The 12,773-nt window shown below is 50.8% G+C and overlaps 1 protein-coding gene across 1 annotated transcript in view; it reads left to right on the forward strand.

Moving 5' to 3' along the window:
• Positions 1–9,758, forward strand: part of ABCA9 (ATP binding cassette subfamily A member 9) — a 50,067-nt gene extending 40,309 nt beyond the window's left edge. The window contains exons 31-38 of the mRNA XM_068977079.1: positions 3,641–3,801; positions 4,826–4,901; positions 4,977–5,071; positions 6,087–6,206; positions 6,369–6,509; positions 6,939–7,018; positions 9,284–9,339; positions 9,663–9,758. Of these exons, the coding sequence (XP_068833180.1) occupies positions 3,641–3,801; positions 4,826–4,901; positions 4,977–5,071; positions 6,087–6,206; positions 6,369–6,509; positions 6,939–7,018; positions 9,284–9,339; positions 9,663–9,758 (825 nt within the window). The remainder of the gene's footprint in view (positions 1–3,640; positions 3,802–4,825; positions 4,902–4,976; positions 5,072–6,086; positions 6,207–6,368; positions 6,510–6,938; positions 7,019–9,283; positions 9,340–9,662) is intronic.
• Positions 9,759–12,773: the final 3,015 nt, after the last annotated feature.

Genomic DNA, 12,773 nt, shown 5'->3' on the forward strand with positions numbered 1-12,773 from the left:
GCCCTCGGCTCTTCAAGTGTCTGCTCATCTCCTTCTCCTCACTTTAAAATCCATGTCCCCAGAGGCCTTTCCCTGTGACCCTCGGGGCTAACACCTTTGTGGCCCTGAAAGCGCTCGGCGGGCGCCGTGACTCACCCGCGCGTGTGCTCGGCGGGATCTGGATTCACCCGTGCGTGTGCTCGGCGGGCGCCGTGATTCACCCGCGCGTGTGCTCGGCGGGATCTGAATTCACTCACGCGTGTGCTCGGCGGGCGCTGTGACTCACCCCGCGTGTGCTCGGCAGGATCTGGATTCACTCACGCGTGTGCTCGGCGGGCGCTGTGACTCACCCCGCGTGTGCTCGGCGGGATCTGGATTCACTCACGCGTGTGCTCGGCGGGCGCTGTGACTCACCCCGCGTGTGCTCGGCGGGATCTGGATTCACTCGCGTGTGCTCGGCAGGCGCCATGACTCACCCGCGCGTGTGCTCGGCGGGATCTGAATTCCCTCACGCGTGTGCTCGGCGGGTGCTGTGACTCACCCCGCGTGTGCTCGGCGGGATCTGGATTCACTCGCGTGTGCTCGGCAGGCGCCATGACTCACCCGCGCGTGTGCTCGGCGGGATCTGAATTCACTCACGCGTGTGCTCGGCGGGCGCTGTGACTCACCCCGCGTGTGCTCGGCGGGATCTGAATTCACTCACGCGTGTGCTCGGCGGGCGCTGTGACTCACCCCGCGTGTGCTCGGCAGGATCTGAATTCCCTCACGCGTGTGCTCGGCGGGCGCCGTGACTCACCCGCGCGTGTGCTCGGCGGGATCTGGATTCACCCGTGCGTGTGCTCGGCGGGCGCCGTGACTCACCCCGCGTGTGCTCGGCGGGATCTGGATTCACTCACGCGTGTGCTCGGCGGGCGCTGTGACTCACCCCGCGTGTGTTCAGCGGGATCTGGATTCACTCACGTGTGCTCGGCAGGCGCTGTGACTCACCCGCGCGTGTGCTCGGCGGGATCTGAATTCCCTCACGCGTGTGCTCGGCGGGCGCCGTGACTCACCCGCGCGTGTGCTCGGCGGGATCTGGATTCACTCTCGCGTGTGCTCGGCGGGCGCTGTGACTCACTCGCGCATGTGCTTGCTGGTGTGCTTCGTGTTTCTCTGTCTAGACTGAAAGCCCTAGGAGGCCAGGTTAGCGAGGGCTCTCCTCCTCAGTCCTGGGCAGAGACGATACAGCCCCGATGTCGAGGGCTTGCCGACCCGGGGCAGGCCCCAGTTCCCACTCCCAGCTCTACCTCGAACGGCCCCCTGCACGATTCCAACAAACGAGGCTCGTCTGTTTCCTCACGTGTGAAGCAGGCCTATCCAGCTAATGCCCCAGTCAGGTCGGGTGTTTCTGAGGCCAAAATAATTTAAAACACAGAAAATGTAAGCACTGGTAAACATACATACCTGTTATTATTATTATATGGCACCCTCTGTGGCTCGTAAAAAATGATAAACGCATGTATTAATAGATTCCTATGTGCCAGGCTAGTGCTGAGAAGCTTCCATTTGCTTTAGTTCAGGATTTCTCAGGTTTGGCCCTGGAGACATGTTGGGGTTTGGGGGGCGAGGATGCTTGTTTCTGTTATCTTCTCTTTTTTTAAACTTAAAAAATATCTTTTTATTTCACATTGCCGATTAACAGTGTTGCGATAGTTTCAGGTGGCCAGCAAAGGGACTCAGCCACACACACACGTGTCCATTCTCCCCCAGACTCTCCTCCCACCCAGGCTGCCACAGAACGCTGGACGGTGTTCCCTGTGCTGGGCAGCAGGTCCTTGCTGGTTATCCGTTTTAAATAGAGCCACGTGTATGTGTCCATCCCAAACTCCCTAACTATCCCTTCCCCCAGCCCATCCCCCTGGCAACCATGAGTGTTTATCTGCATCTGTGGGTCTGTTTCTGTTTATCAGTTCACTGCAGTCACTCAGTCGTGTCCGACTCTTTGTGACCCCATGGACTGCAGCACGCCAGGCTTCCCTGTCCATCACCAACTCCCCAAGTTTACTCAGACTCATTTCCATCGGGTCGGTGATATCATCCAACCATCTCATCCTCTGTCGTCCCCTTCTCCCACCTTCAGTCTTTCCCAGCATCAGGGTCTTTTCCAAGGAGTAAGTTCTTCGCATCAGGTGGCCAAGTTATTGGAGTTTCAGCTTCAGCATCAGTCCTTCCAATGAATATTCAGGACTGATTTCCTTTAGAATGGACTGGTTGGATCTCCCTGCAGTCCAGGGGACTCTCGGGAGTCTTCTCCAACACCACAGTTCAAAAGCATCAATTCTTCAGCGCTCAGCTTTCTTCACAGTCCAACTCTCACATCCATACATGACCACTGGAAAAACCATAGCCTTGCCTAGATGGACCTTTGTTGGCAAAGTAATGTCTCTACTTTTTAATATGCTATCTAGGTTGGTCACAGGTTTTCTTCCAAGGAGCAAGTGTCTTTTAATTTCATGGCTGCAGTCACCATCTGCAGTGATTTTGGAGCTTAAAAAAATAGTCTCTCACTGTTCCCATTGTTTCCCCATCTATTTGTCATGAAGTGATGGGACCGGATGCCATGATCTTAGTTTTCTGAATGCTGAGTTTTAAGCCAGCTTTTTCACTCTCCTCTTTCACTTTCATCAAGAGGCTCTTTAGTTCTTGTTCGCTTTCTGCCATAAGGGTGTTGTCCTCTGTGTATCTGAGGTTTCTGTTTTTAAAGAAGCTCATTTGTATCATTTCTTTTTAGATTCTACACATAATGTCATACGATATTTCTGCTTCTCTGTCTTCCTTCTCTCAGTATGACCGTGTCTAGGTCCATCCATGTTTTTTAAGCTTTTTATCCCATATTGTCACGTTAGTTGATCAGCACTGTGGCACCAGTGTCACTTTGGACCAGATCATCCCTGCTGTGAAGGGCTCTCCTGTGCATTGTGGGATACTTAGCAGCATCCTTGGCCTCAGCCCACTAGATTCTCAACCAGGACAACCCAAGTGTCTCCATATGGACCAGATGTCCCCTGGCAGGAGGGCTGGAAAAAACTAGCTTATTTAATCTTCACAATATACTTGTGAAATATCCCGTAATTGTAACGGTTTTGACTCTGGAAAAACAGAATCTTCAACAAATACCTGTTCCTAGGGATGCTTGGATCAGTAAATCAAGTCAAGCATTGGACAACCAGGCTTACCAGGTGGCTCAGTGGTAAAGAATCTGCCAGGCAATGCAGGAGACAGACTCGGGTTGGCTGCCTGGATCGGGAAGAGCCCCTGGGGGAGGACATGGCAACCCACCCCAGGATTCTTGCCTGGGAAATCCCATGGACAGAGGAGCCTGGAGGGCTACAGTCCCTGGGGTCACAAAGAGTCAGACACCACATAGTAACTAAACAACAACAGTTAGACAACCAAGTACGCGACCCTGGACTCTTTCATGGACTTGGCACCGAAGTCCAAACTGTGAGAGAAGCTGTCCTGTCATCACGTGGAGTGTCTGCGTCTTTTCCCCAGAGCTGGCGACCACCCACACACTTCTGGACTCCTGGCCCCGAGTGAGCAGGAGGACGCCGCTGAAATAACGCTCAGCGCCTACACGCATGGTTTTGGAGGGAAGGTGAGAATGGCCTTGTCTCTGCAGGTGCTGCTCGCAGGGGGCAGCGGAGGGGCGCCCCCAGGGTTCCTGGGGTACTGCCCCCAGGAGAGCGCGCTGTGGCCCAGCCTGACCGTGAGGGAGCACCTCGAGGTGTCGGCCGCTGTGAAAGGGCTGCGGAGGGCGGACGCCGCGGCTGCTATCGCCAGGTGCGTGGGGGGGCCTCACCTGCTCCCCACCTGGGCTGAGACACCTTCACACAGAATGAGGCGGGCGGTGCTGATAGCTCCATGCTGCGGATCGTCTAGACCCCAGTTCAGTGTTTTCGCTAGCCTTACGCCTGGAGAGAAAAAGGCCATGTGCTATCATTTCTTAACTGATGTATAGCTGACTTACAATACGGTGTTAGTTTCACATGTACAACAAAGCGACTCAGTCATATTTTTTCCAGATTCTTTTCCATCATGGGCTATTACAAGACACTGAATACAGTCCGCTGTGTTCTGCAGGAAATCCTTGTTGCATAGCTATTTTATGTATAGTAGTTTGTATCTGTTAAACCCAAAATCCTAATTTATCCCGCCCTTCACCCCTTTCACATTTGGTAACTGTAAGCTTGTTTCTCTAGCTCTGTGAGCCTATTTCTGCTTTGCATATAGAATCACTTGTATTATATTTTTAGATTCTACGTATAAGTGACATCATATACTACTTGCCTCTGTCTGACTTACTTCGCACTAACTTCACAGTGTGTAATATTCTCTCGATCTATCCGCATTGCTGAAAGCGACGATATTTCATTCTTCCTTGCGGCTGAGTAATCTTCCATTGCTTGTGTGCACCACCCCTTCTTAAACCAGTTGACCACTGATGGGCATTTGGGTGGTTTCCATGTCCTGGCTACTGTAAATAGAGCCACCGTGAACGCTGGGGTGCATGTGCGGTTTCAGATTGAGAGTTTTCGTCTTCTCTGGATGTCTGCCCTAGTGTGGGATTGCAGGATCTTTGCAGGATCGTATAGGATCTTATACTCACTGTTCTCAGTACAGAAAGAAGTTACTGCAGAAATGAGTCTGCAAGAAGGGTTCATAAAACACCCTAGGTGGTTTCAATTTTAGGATCACTGTGAGCCTCATTTAAACTCTCTGCATCTGTTCTGACTTGCTGGTTCTCCCCGACGCATCCCCGCCCTGAGCAGGGTGCTGTGGGTTTGACTCCCCCTGCTTCCCGCAGGCTGGCGGACGCGCTGAAGCTGCAGGACCAGATGGCACTCCCCGCCAGGGCCTTACCCGAGGGGGCCAAGAGAAAGGTAGGACCGGGCCGGGCTCCCCCCTCTCCACGCGCGCCCCCACGCCGGCGCCGACGCGGCTCCTCTCTCTTGCAGCTGAGCTTCGCGCTGAGCATCCTGGGGAGCCCGGCCGTGCTGCTTCTGGACGAGCCAACCACAGGGATGGACCCCGAGGGGCAGCTGCAGATGTGGTGAGGGGCGTCGGGGCACCCCTGAGCGAATGTGGCACCTGTCAGCTGACCCTCGAAAGCACTGCTGGTCATGTCAGACCCAGTGGTGAGAGGGGTGATTTTTCGTGTGCTGACAGGTTTCCTTCCCCTTGGACTCACTTGTATGAATGCACCTAAGCAACCGCTTTGCAGTTGTTATTTGAAAGTCTGAAATTTCCCACTAAAAATGTCCTTGACGCAATGAAAAAAGAAAAAAAATTAAACCATTGTTTATAAAGGGAAAGATGTCCCACATTACCAGAAAAAACAGTATGAAGAAAAAAGTCCTGACGTCATATCACAGCCAGTTTGTATTAAGGAGAAAAAGGTAATTGTAACTCAATCCTCACTCTAAAAATTTCATTTTCATCTTAGCTCTTCCAAGTAAGTATTCAAGGCTCATTTTTATATTTAATCGGATCAATCTATTATTAAGTTTAAATCTTTTGCAACATCACCCAATACATAATTCTTACGGAGGGAAGAGTAAATTCCAATGTGTTCTCTTTTTTGACTTGCAAAATATTCATTTTATGTTATTTAAAAATTCTTTTATTGATGTATAATATTTATTAGTTTCAGTTGTACAGTATAATGATTCAAAAATTTGTTATAGATTATACTCAATATATTCTCTAATCACTTTAAGAATTTTCTGAAATCTGTCACTCTGAGCTTCTGGGCATATCATCACGCTTTCACATGAGGTCTCGTCTTCCCTCCTACTGCCTTCTCATAAATATTACTGACATGCAGCATCTCTGCAGACAAGCTTGTACCTACTGTCACTCCTTGCCTTCAGCCCAAGCCCTGCTCCGAACGAGACACTGTTTGCTTGGTTCTTTCTGTGCCCGTTGTCCCTCCGAACCTCCTTTCTTTGAGGAGTGAATCTGAATTCTCTGTCTGTTTCGTGAGTGCCAGTGGGAACGTCGTTACGTTTCTTTCACACTGGAGCACCCCCACTAACTGACATTTTTTTTCCTTGGCCTCACTTCAGGCAGCTGATCCGGGCCTCCTTGAGAAACACGGCGCGGGGGGCCCTGCTGACCACCCACTCCATGGCCGAGGCGGAGGCCGTGTGCGACCGTGTGGCCGTCATGGTGTCCGGGAGCCTGAGGTGGGTGGGTCCCCAGGCGCGCTCTGAGCGAGGGTCTCTCCCCGACCCAGTGGTCTCTGTGTGGAGCTGGGCTGGCCGGCTGCCCTGGTCCCAGGGCCCTGCGTCCCCAGCGGTGGGTTTCCCCTCGCTTCCCCTGCCAGCTGATCCTCCTCTCACCTCCAGGTGCGTCGGCTCCATCCAGCATCTGAAGAGCAAGTTCGGCAGAGGCTACCTGCTGGAGATGAAGCTGAAGAGCCTGGCCCGGCTGGAGGCTCTGCACGGCGAGGTCCTGAGGATCTTCCCCCAGGCTGCTCGGCAGGAGAGGTCAATGTGGGCTCGTTCTGTTTTGTCCTGGTCTTTGCTCTGTTTTTCTGTGATGGCAAAGATATAAAAGCTTCATCTTCTCATTCTTAAAAAAAAACATTAAAACTATATGGGAACCATGAGGACTTCAGTGAGTAGAGAGATAGCCAATTCCAAGGGATAGCACGGGAGGGAAATAAGAAAACCAAGTCCTGGTTTGGAAGCTGATTCTTGTAAGGGAATTAACATTCTTCCTATTTCTTTTCCTTTAATTTTCAAGAGCCTATTTATTTATTTTATAATTGGATTGCAGTTGAGTTCACAATGTTGCGGTAGCTCCAGGCGCACAGCCAAGTCCTGGATGAGCCTGCTGCCCCTTCCCAGACAGGGCACCCGTTTGCGGCCGTGCCTCCGGGTCCTGAATTTAGCTCTCTCTCTCCTCGCCTCCAGGTTCGCCTCCCTGGTGGTCTACAAGTTGCCCGTTGAGGATGTGCACCCTTTATCACACGCCTTCTTCTGTTTAGAGACAGGTGAGAGTGCCTGCTGCGAGGCGAGCCTCTGGAAACTGATCACGTTCAAGTCTTGCATAAAACCAGCATAAGAAGTCTGAATACATGGGCCTAAAACGTGACATTATACTATAAGTGTAGTTTACTATATTATATGATAAGAGCTTCCCTTGTGGCTCAGCTGGTGAAGAATCCACCTGCAATGCGGGAGGCCAGGTTCAATCCCTGGGTCTGGAAGATCCTCTGGAGAAGGGAAAGGCTCCCTACTCCAGTATTCTGGCCTGGAGAATTCCAGGGAGTATACAGTCCATGGGGTTGCAAAAAGTCGGACACAACTGAGCGACTTTCACTTCACATACTATAAGTAAATAGGTTTCAATTTGGCAACTTCTGGGGAGATAGGCAGACCTCAGAGGTATTGTGGGTTGGGTTCCAGACCATCACTGTATATTGAATGTGGCAATAAAGGCAGTCTCATGGGTGTTTTGGTTTCCCAGGGCTTATAAAAATGGTGTTTAGGGGGCTTCCCTGAGTCTAGTGTTTAAGACCTCACCTTCCAGTGCAGGGGTGCAAGTTCGATCCTTGGTCGGGGAAGCTAAGATCCAACATGCCTTGAGGCTAAAAAGTCAAAACATAAAACAGAAACAATATTGTAACAAATTCAATAAAGACTTTAAAAATGGTCCATATCCAAAAAAAATTGATGTTTTCACTGTACCACAGTTTATTAAGTATGCAATAACATTATTTCTAAAAATCGTAATTACTTGCCATAATTTAGAATATTTTATTGCTAAAAAATGAGAGCCTCCATCTGAGTCTTAAACGAGTGGTAATCTTTTTTTTATAATAATAATATCGAAGATCATGGATCGGCATGAAAAATAGAATCAGAATGGAACATTTGAAATATCTTGAGAATTAGCAACATGTGACACAGAAAGACAAAGTGAGGAAATGCCGCTGGGAAAGCAGCGCCACGGACATGCCAGGCGCAGGGCGGCCACACACCCGTGGTTTGCGAAAATGCCGCACTGTAACATGGGGCTCCCTGCGTTTCTGGCTTTCACAGCTGGTGGTGTGCTTGGGGGTATAGTTGGTGTCTGGTGGCTCTTCTAGGGGCTTCCCTGGTGGCTCAGTGGTAAAGAACCCGCCTGCAATGCAGGAGACGCAGGTTTGATCCCTGGGTCGGGAAGATCCCCTGGAGAAGGAAATGGCAGCCCACTGCAGTATTCTTGCCTGGGAAATCCCACAGATGGGGAAGCCTGGCGGGCTACCATCCGTGGGGTCACAAAGACTCAGACACGGCTGAGTGACTAAACAGCAGCAGCAAGGTCTTCTAGAGGCGCGGGGCGACGGTGGTCTCGTAGCTCACTGTTGCCTAGTAACTAACTGTCCGCGAGGAGTCTCCACTCTCCAGGGTCTCCTCTCCACTCCTGGTGTTTCTCTCTTATGTATTTGCATGTCTGGACTCTCAGGCACAGTCCACAAGGGTAAAAGGTAGGAAACTCAAAAACAGGATAATTCCAGGCTTCCCTGGTGGTCCAGTGGTTGACTCCAAGCTTCCAGTGCGGGGTGCAGGTTTGATTCCTGGTCAGGGAAGATCCCACAAGCAGCCAAAAAAAAAAGCCATAAATTTGAAAATTGAAAAAGTATAATTCCAGGAACTTTTCCTCATAAAGGGGCTCTTTGGCAAGGTGCCAGGAACGGTGCAGTCGCCTGTGGCTGCGCTTGACACCAGGGTTCCTGTTCTTGGGTCCAAAGGGCTGAAGAGAGGAGGCGGTGACTGGACTCTGGGAGCAGAGTCAGGGAGAATCTGCCATCTTGATGGAAGAAGTGACCTTGAATCCAAGGACATGCCTGGGGTCAGGGAAGAGGAGGAGGGATGAAAGCTCCGTCTCCTCTCTCTCTGTCCCTCCCCCTGGGCTTTCCACTGTCGGAACCCCCCAGGAGGAGCCCCCCGAGTCAGGCTCTGGAGCAGAGAGCGGGGTGGAGGAGAGTGAGGGCGGATGCACAGCGGCTGGAGGCAGTGATCCAGCCTTTAGCACGACCCACACAGGCAATCCAGAGCCTCACGCCCTGTTTCCAGTCTTGTGGCCCCTTTGCCCGAGCTCTAAGATGCTGAGAGAGAAGACCACGTGGGGAACGTGCATTCCCGCACTCAATCCAAGTTCATTACCCACCTTGCATATTCAAGATCTGTCCGTGTGTGCCCTTGGTACCTGACTAGGCAAATCTGTACATGGAAGACATTCGCAGTCCTAATACACGTCCGTCCTTCTGCAGTTAAACAGAGCTTCGACCTGGAGGAGTACAGCCTGTCGCAGTGCAGCCTGGAGCAGGTGGGTCCGTCCTACACATCCCACAGCATCCCAGGTGGCTCGGACGGTAAAGCAGCGTGGGAAATCGGGTTCAGTCCCTGGGTGGGGAAGATCCCCTGGAGAAGGAAACGGCAACCCACTCCAGTATTCTTGCCTGGGAAATCTCATGGACAGAGGCGCCTGGCAGGCTACAATCCTTGGGGTCCCAGAGAGTCAGACATGACTGAGTGACCAACACTTTACTCTTCACGGAATATAAAGATCCGTGTGCACACACTCTGCACTCACTCGGGGCTACAGGAAGCAGCGGTCACCCCATCTCTTTATTTCTTCCTCTGTTGCAGGTGTTCCTGGAACTCTGCAAGGAGCAGGAGTGGGACAATTCTGATGAGGAAGTTGATCTGTCCGTGAAGTGGAAGCTCCTGCAGGAAGAGCCTTAAAGCCCAAATCCGCAATTTTTAAGACAACATTTTATAGCGTCAATATACCTTGGCTCAGATATGATTTCAAAATGCTTTTGAAACTCACATCATCACTTTTCTCAATAACATGCTGGATAGTGGGACTAAGGAGTAAGGTCAGAGCGCTGAGGCTCAGCGGACCAGGCAGCCTCCAAAACAGCAACTGAACCCAGTGTTTCATACAGCAGCCGATTTTAAAATGCACCTAATTATGGAATTTTTATGTTTCTGAGAATGATACAGAAAATAATTTTCTTTCTCTGACCTTTAGAATCTTAACTATTTTCTCATCTTTTTAAGTAGGCAGGTGGCTAAATGGTAAAGATTTTGCCTGCCGATGCAGGAGACACAGGTTTGATCCCTGGGTCGGGAAGATCCCCTGGAGAAGGGCATGGCAGCCCACTCCAGGATTCTTGCCTGGGAAAGCCCATGGACAGAGGAGCCTGGCGGGCTGCATAGGATCACAAGAGTTGGGCAAGACTAAACAATGACTGAACAACAACAAAGACAAAGTGAGACAGGACGCTGGCCGTTTGCTGCAGGGAGGCGGCATCTGACCGTTTCACGGCAGCGCAGTCTTGCTCGTTTCGTTCCTTTCTCACCTGTTCTTCATTTACTCTCCTCCGTTTCCTGTCACTTCTCAGATTTCAGACTCCACAGTCATGCTTCATCTGTTGTGATGATACAGGAAACGTGAAACCCGTTAAAATGGTCGTACTGAGAAACTGAACGTTAAGGTCGAGGAAAGTTTTTTTAAAACACATCTTACAATTCTGAATCACAACAAACTGTGGAAAATTCTGAAAGAGATGGGAATACCAGACCACCTGACCTGCCTCTTGAGAAATCTGTATGCAGATCAGGAAGCAACAGTTAGAACTGGACATGGAACAACAGACTGGTTCCAAATTGGGAAAGGGGTACGTCAACGCTGTATATTGTCACCCTGCTTATTTAACTTATATGCAGGGTACATCATGAAAACACTGGGCTGGAAGAAGCACAAGCTGGAATCAAGACTGGGGGGAGAAATATCAATAACATCAGATATGTACATGACACCACCCTTATGGCATAAAGCAATATTATTTTTGGAGGCTCCAAAATCACTGCAGATGGTGATTGCAGCCATGAAATTAAAAAGACACTTACTTGTTGGGAGAAAAGTTATGACCAACCTAGACCGCATATTAAAAAGTAGAGACATTACTTTGCCAACAAAGGTCCGTCTTGTCAAGGCTATAGTTTTTCCAGTAGTCATGTATGGATGTGAGAGTTGGACTGTGAAGAAAGCTGAGTGCTGAAGAATTGATGCTTTTGAACTGTGGTGTTGGAGAAGACTCTTGAGAGTCCTTTGGACTGCAAGGAAATCCAAGCAGTCCATCCTAAAGGAAATCAGTCATCAGAATGTTCATTGGAAGGACTGATGCTGAAGCTGAAACTCCAATACTTAGGTCACCTGATGTGAAGAACTGACCCATTTAAAAAGACCCTGATGTGGGAAAGATTGAAGGTGGGAGGAGAAGGGGATGACAGAGGATGAGATGGCTGGATAGCATCACCAACTCGATGGGCATGAGTTTGAGTAAACTCCGGGAGTTGCTGATGGACAGGCAGGCCTGGCGTGCTGCAGTCCATGGGGTCACAGAGAGTCGGCCACGCCTGAGCAACTGAGCTGAGCTGTCATTTTGAAGCATGTTTTTGTTCTCCGTTTCTTGTGATGTGAGGGTCTACGGCACAGTGCTAGAACTTCATAGGTGCCGCATTCTTCTGCCTGCATATGCTGTGGCCTGTCCATCCTATAAACACCTTGCAATCGGCGCGGTTCTCTGGTCCATCCTTACTCAGCTGAGTCGTTGCTGCTGCTGCTCTCCTTACTGTTTCCGGTCGTGTGCTGAGCTGTGTTCCCCGCAAACTCACAGATCCATTCTCCAGGGTGGCTGTGTTTGGAGGTGGGGCCTGTAAAGAGATAAGCGAGGTTGTCAGGTGGGGCCCTAATCTGAGGACGCTTGTGTTTCTCTAAGAAGAGGGACCACAAAGGCCCTGCCAGCAAAGGTCCATCTCGTCAAGGCTGTGGTTTTTCCAGTGGTGATGTATGGATGTGAGAGTTGGACTAAAAGGAAGCTGAGCGCCGAAGAATTGATGCTTCTGAACTGTGGTGTTGGAGAAGACTCTTGAGAGTCCCTTGGACTGCAAGGAGGTCCACCCAGTCCATCCTAAAGGAGATCAGTCCTGGGTGTTCATTGAAAGGACTGATGCTGAAGTGGAAACTCCAATAGTTTGGCCACCTGATGTGAAGAGCTGACTCATTTGAAAAGACCCTGATGCTGGGAAAGATTGAGGGTGGGAGGAAAAGGGGACGACAGAGGACGAGATGGTTGGATGGCATCACCAACTCAATGGACATGGGTTTGGGTGAGCTCCGGTCCACTTCTGTCTAGACTGCCGCTCAGCTCATCCAGCCACCGCAGGCAGATTCTCCCCCTGGCGGGCCCTGGCCAACATGCCTCCTGTCAGCACCACTCCGCACCTCTCCTCTGAGCTTTGCCTCCAGGAAACGGCACCAACCGGAGCATCATCCTGCTTGTAACCAACAGGATGACAGCTCCGGGCGGCAGCCAGCCTGCTCCCAGCCAAGGGACGAGGTTGCGGCGGCCACGCGGTTTCTCTTTGTGGCCAATGTGACCCACGCAGGAGAGGGACTGGTCACTCCAGGTTTGGGACTTCAGGGTCGCGTCGAGGGCAGGCTGCTGGCTCCCTGCTCTGAAGCCTTGACTCATGTTTTCAAGTTCCATCCCTGGCATGTTTCCCAGAAAACTGAGGCCTGTTCCAGATTCTCTTTACTTGCTAAAATTCCGCTGAGACACACTGTGTCTTCCTGCACTGAATACCCTTCGGAGCCGTCAAGTCCTGCTGTTTTCAGGAGAGGCTCAACGGGACATAATTGTGTGGCATTGGTTGATCAGGGCTATAGAAGGTGCGATATTATTATTA

The sequence above is a fragment of the Capricornis sumatraensis genome, chromosome 8 (assembly GCF_032405125.1).
Source record: "Capricornis sumatraensis isolate serow.1 chromosome 8, serow.2, whole genome shotgun sequence".
In the NCBI taxonomy this organism is placed as follows: Eukaryota; Metazoa; Chordata; class Mammalia; order Artiodactyla; family Bovidae; genus Capricornis; species Capricornis sumatraensis.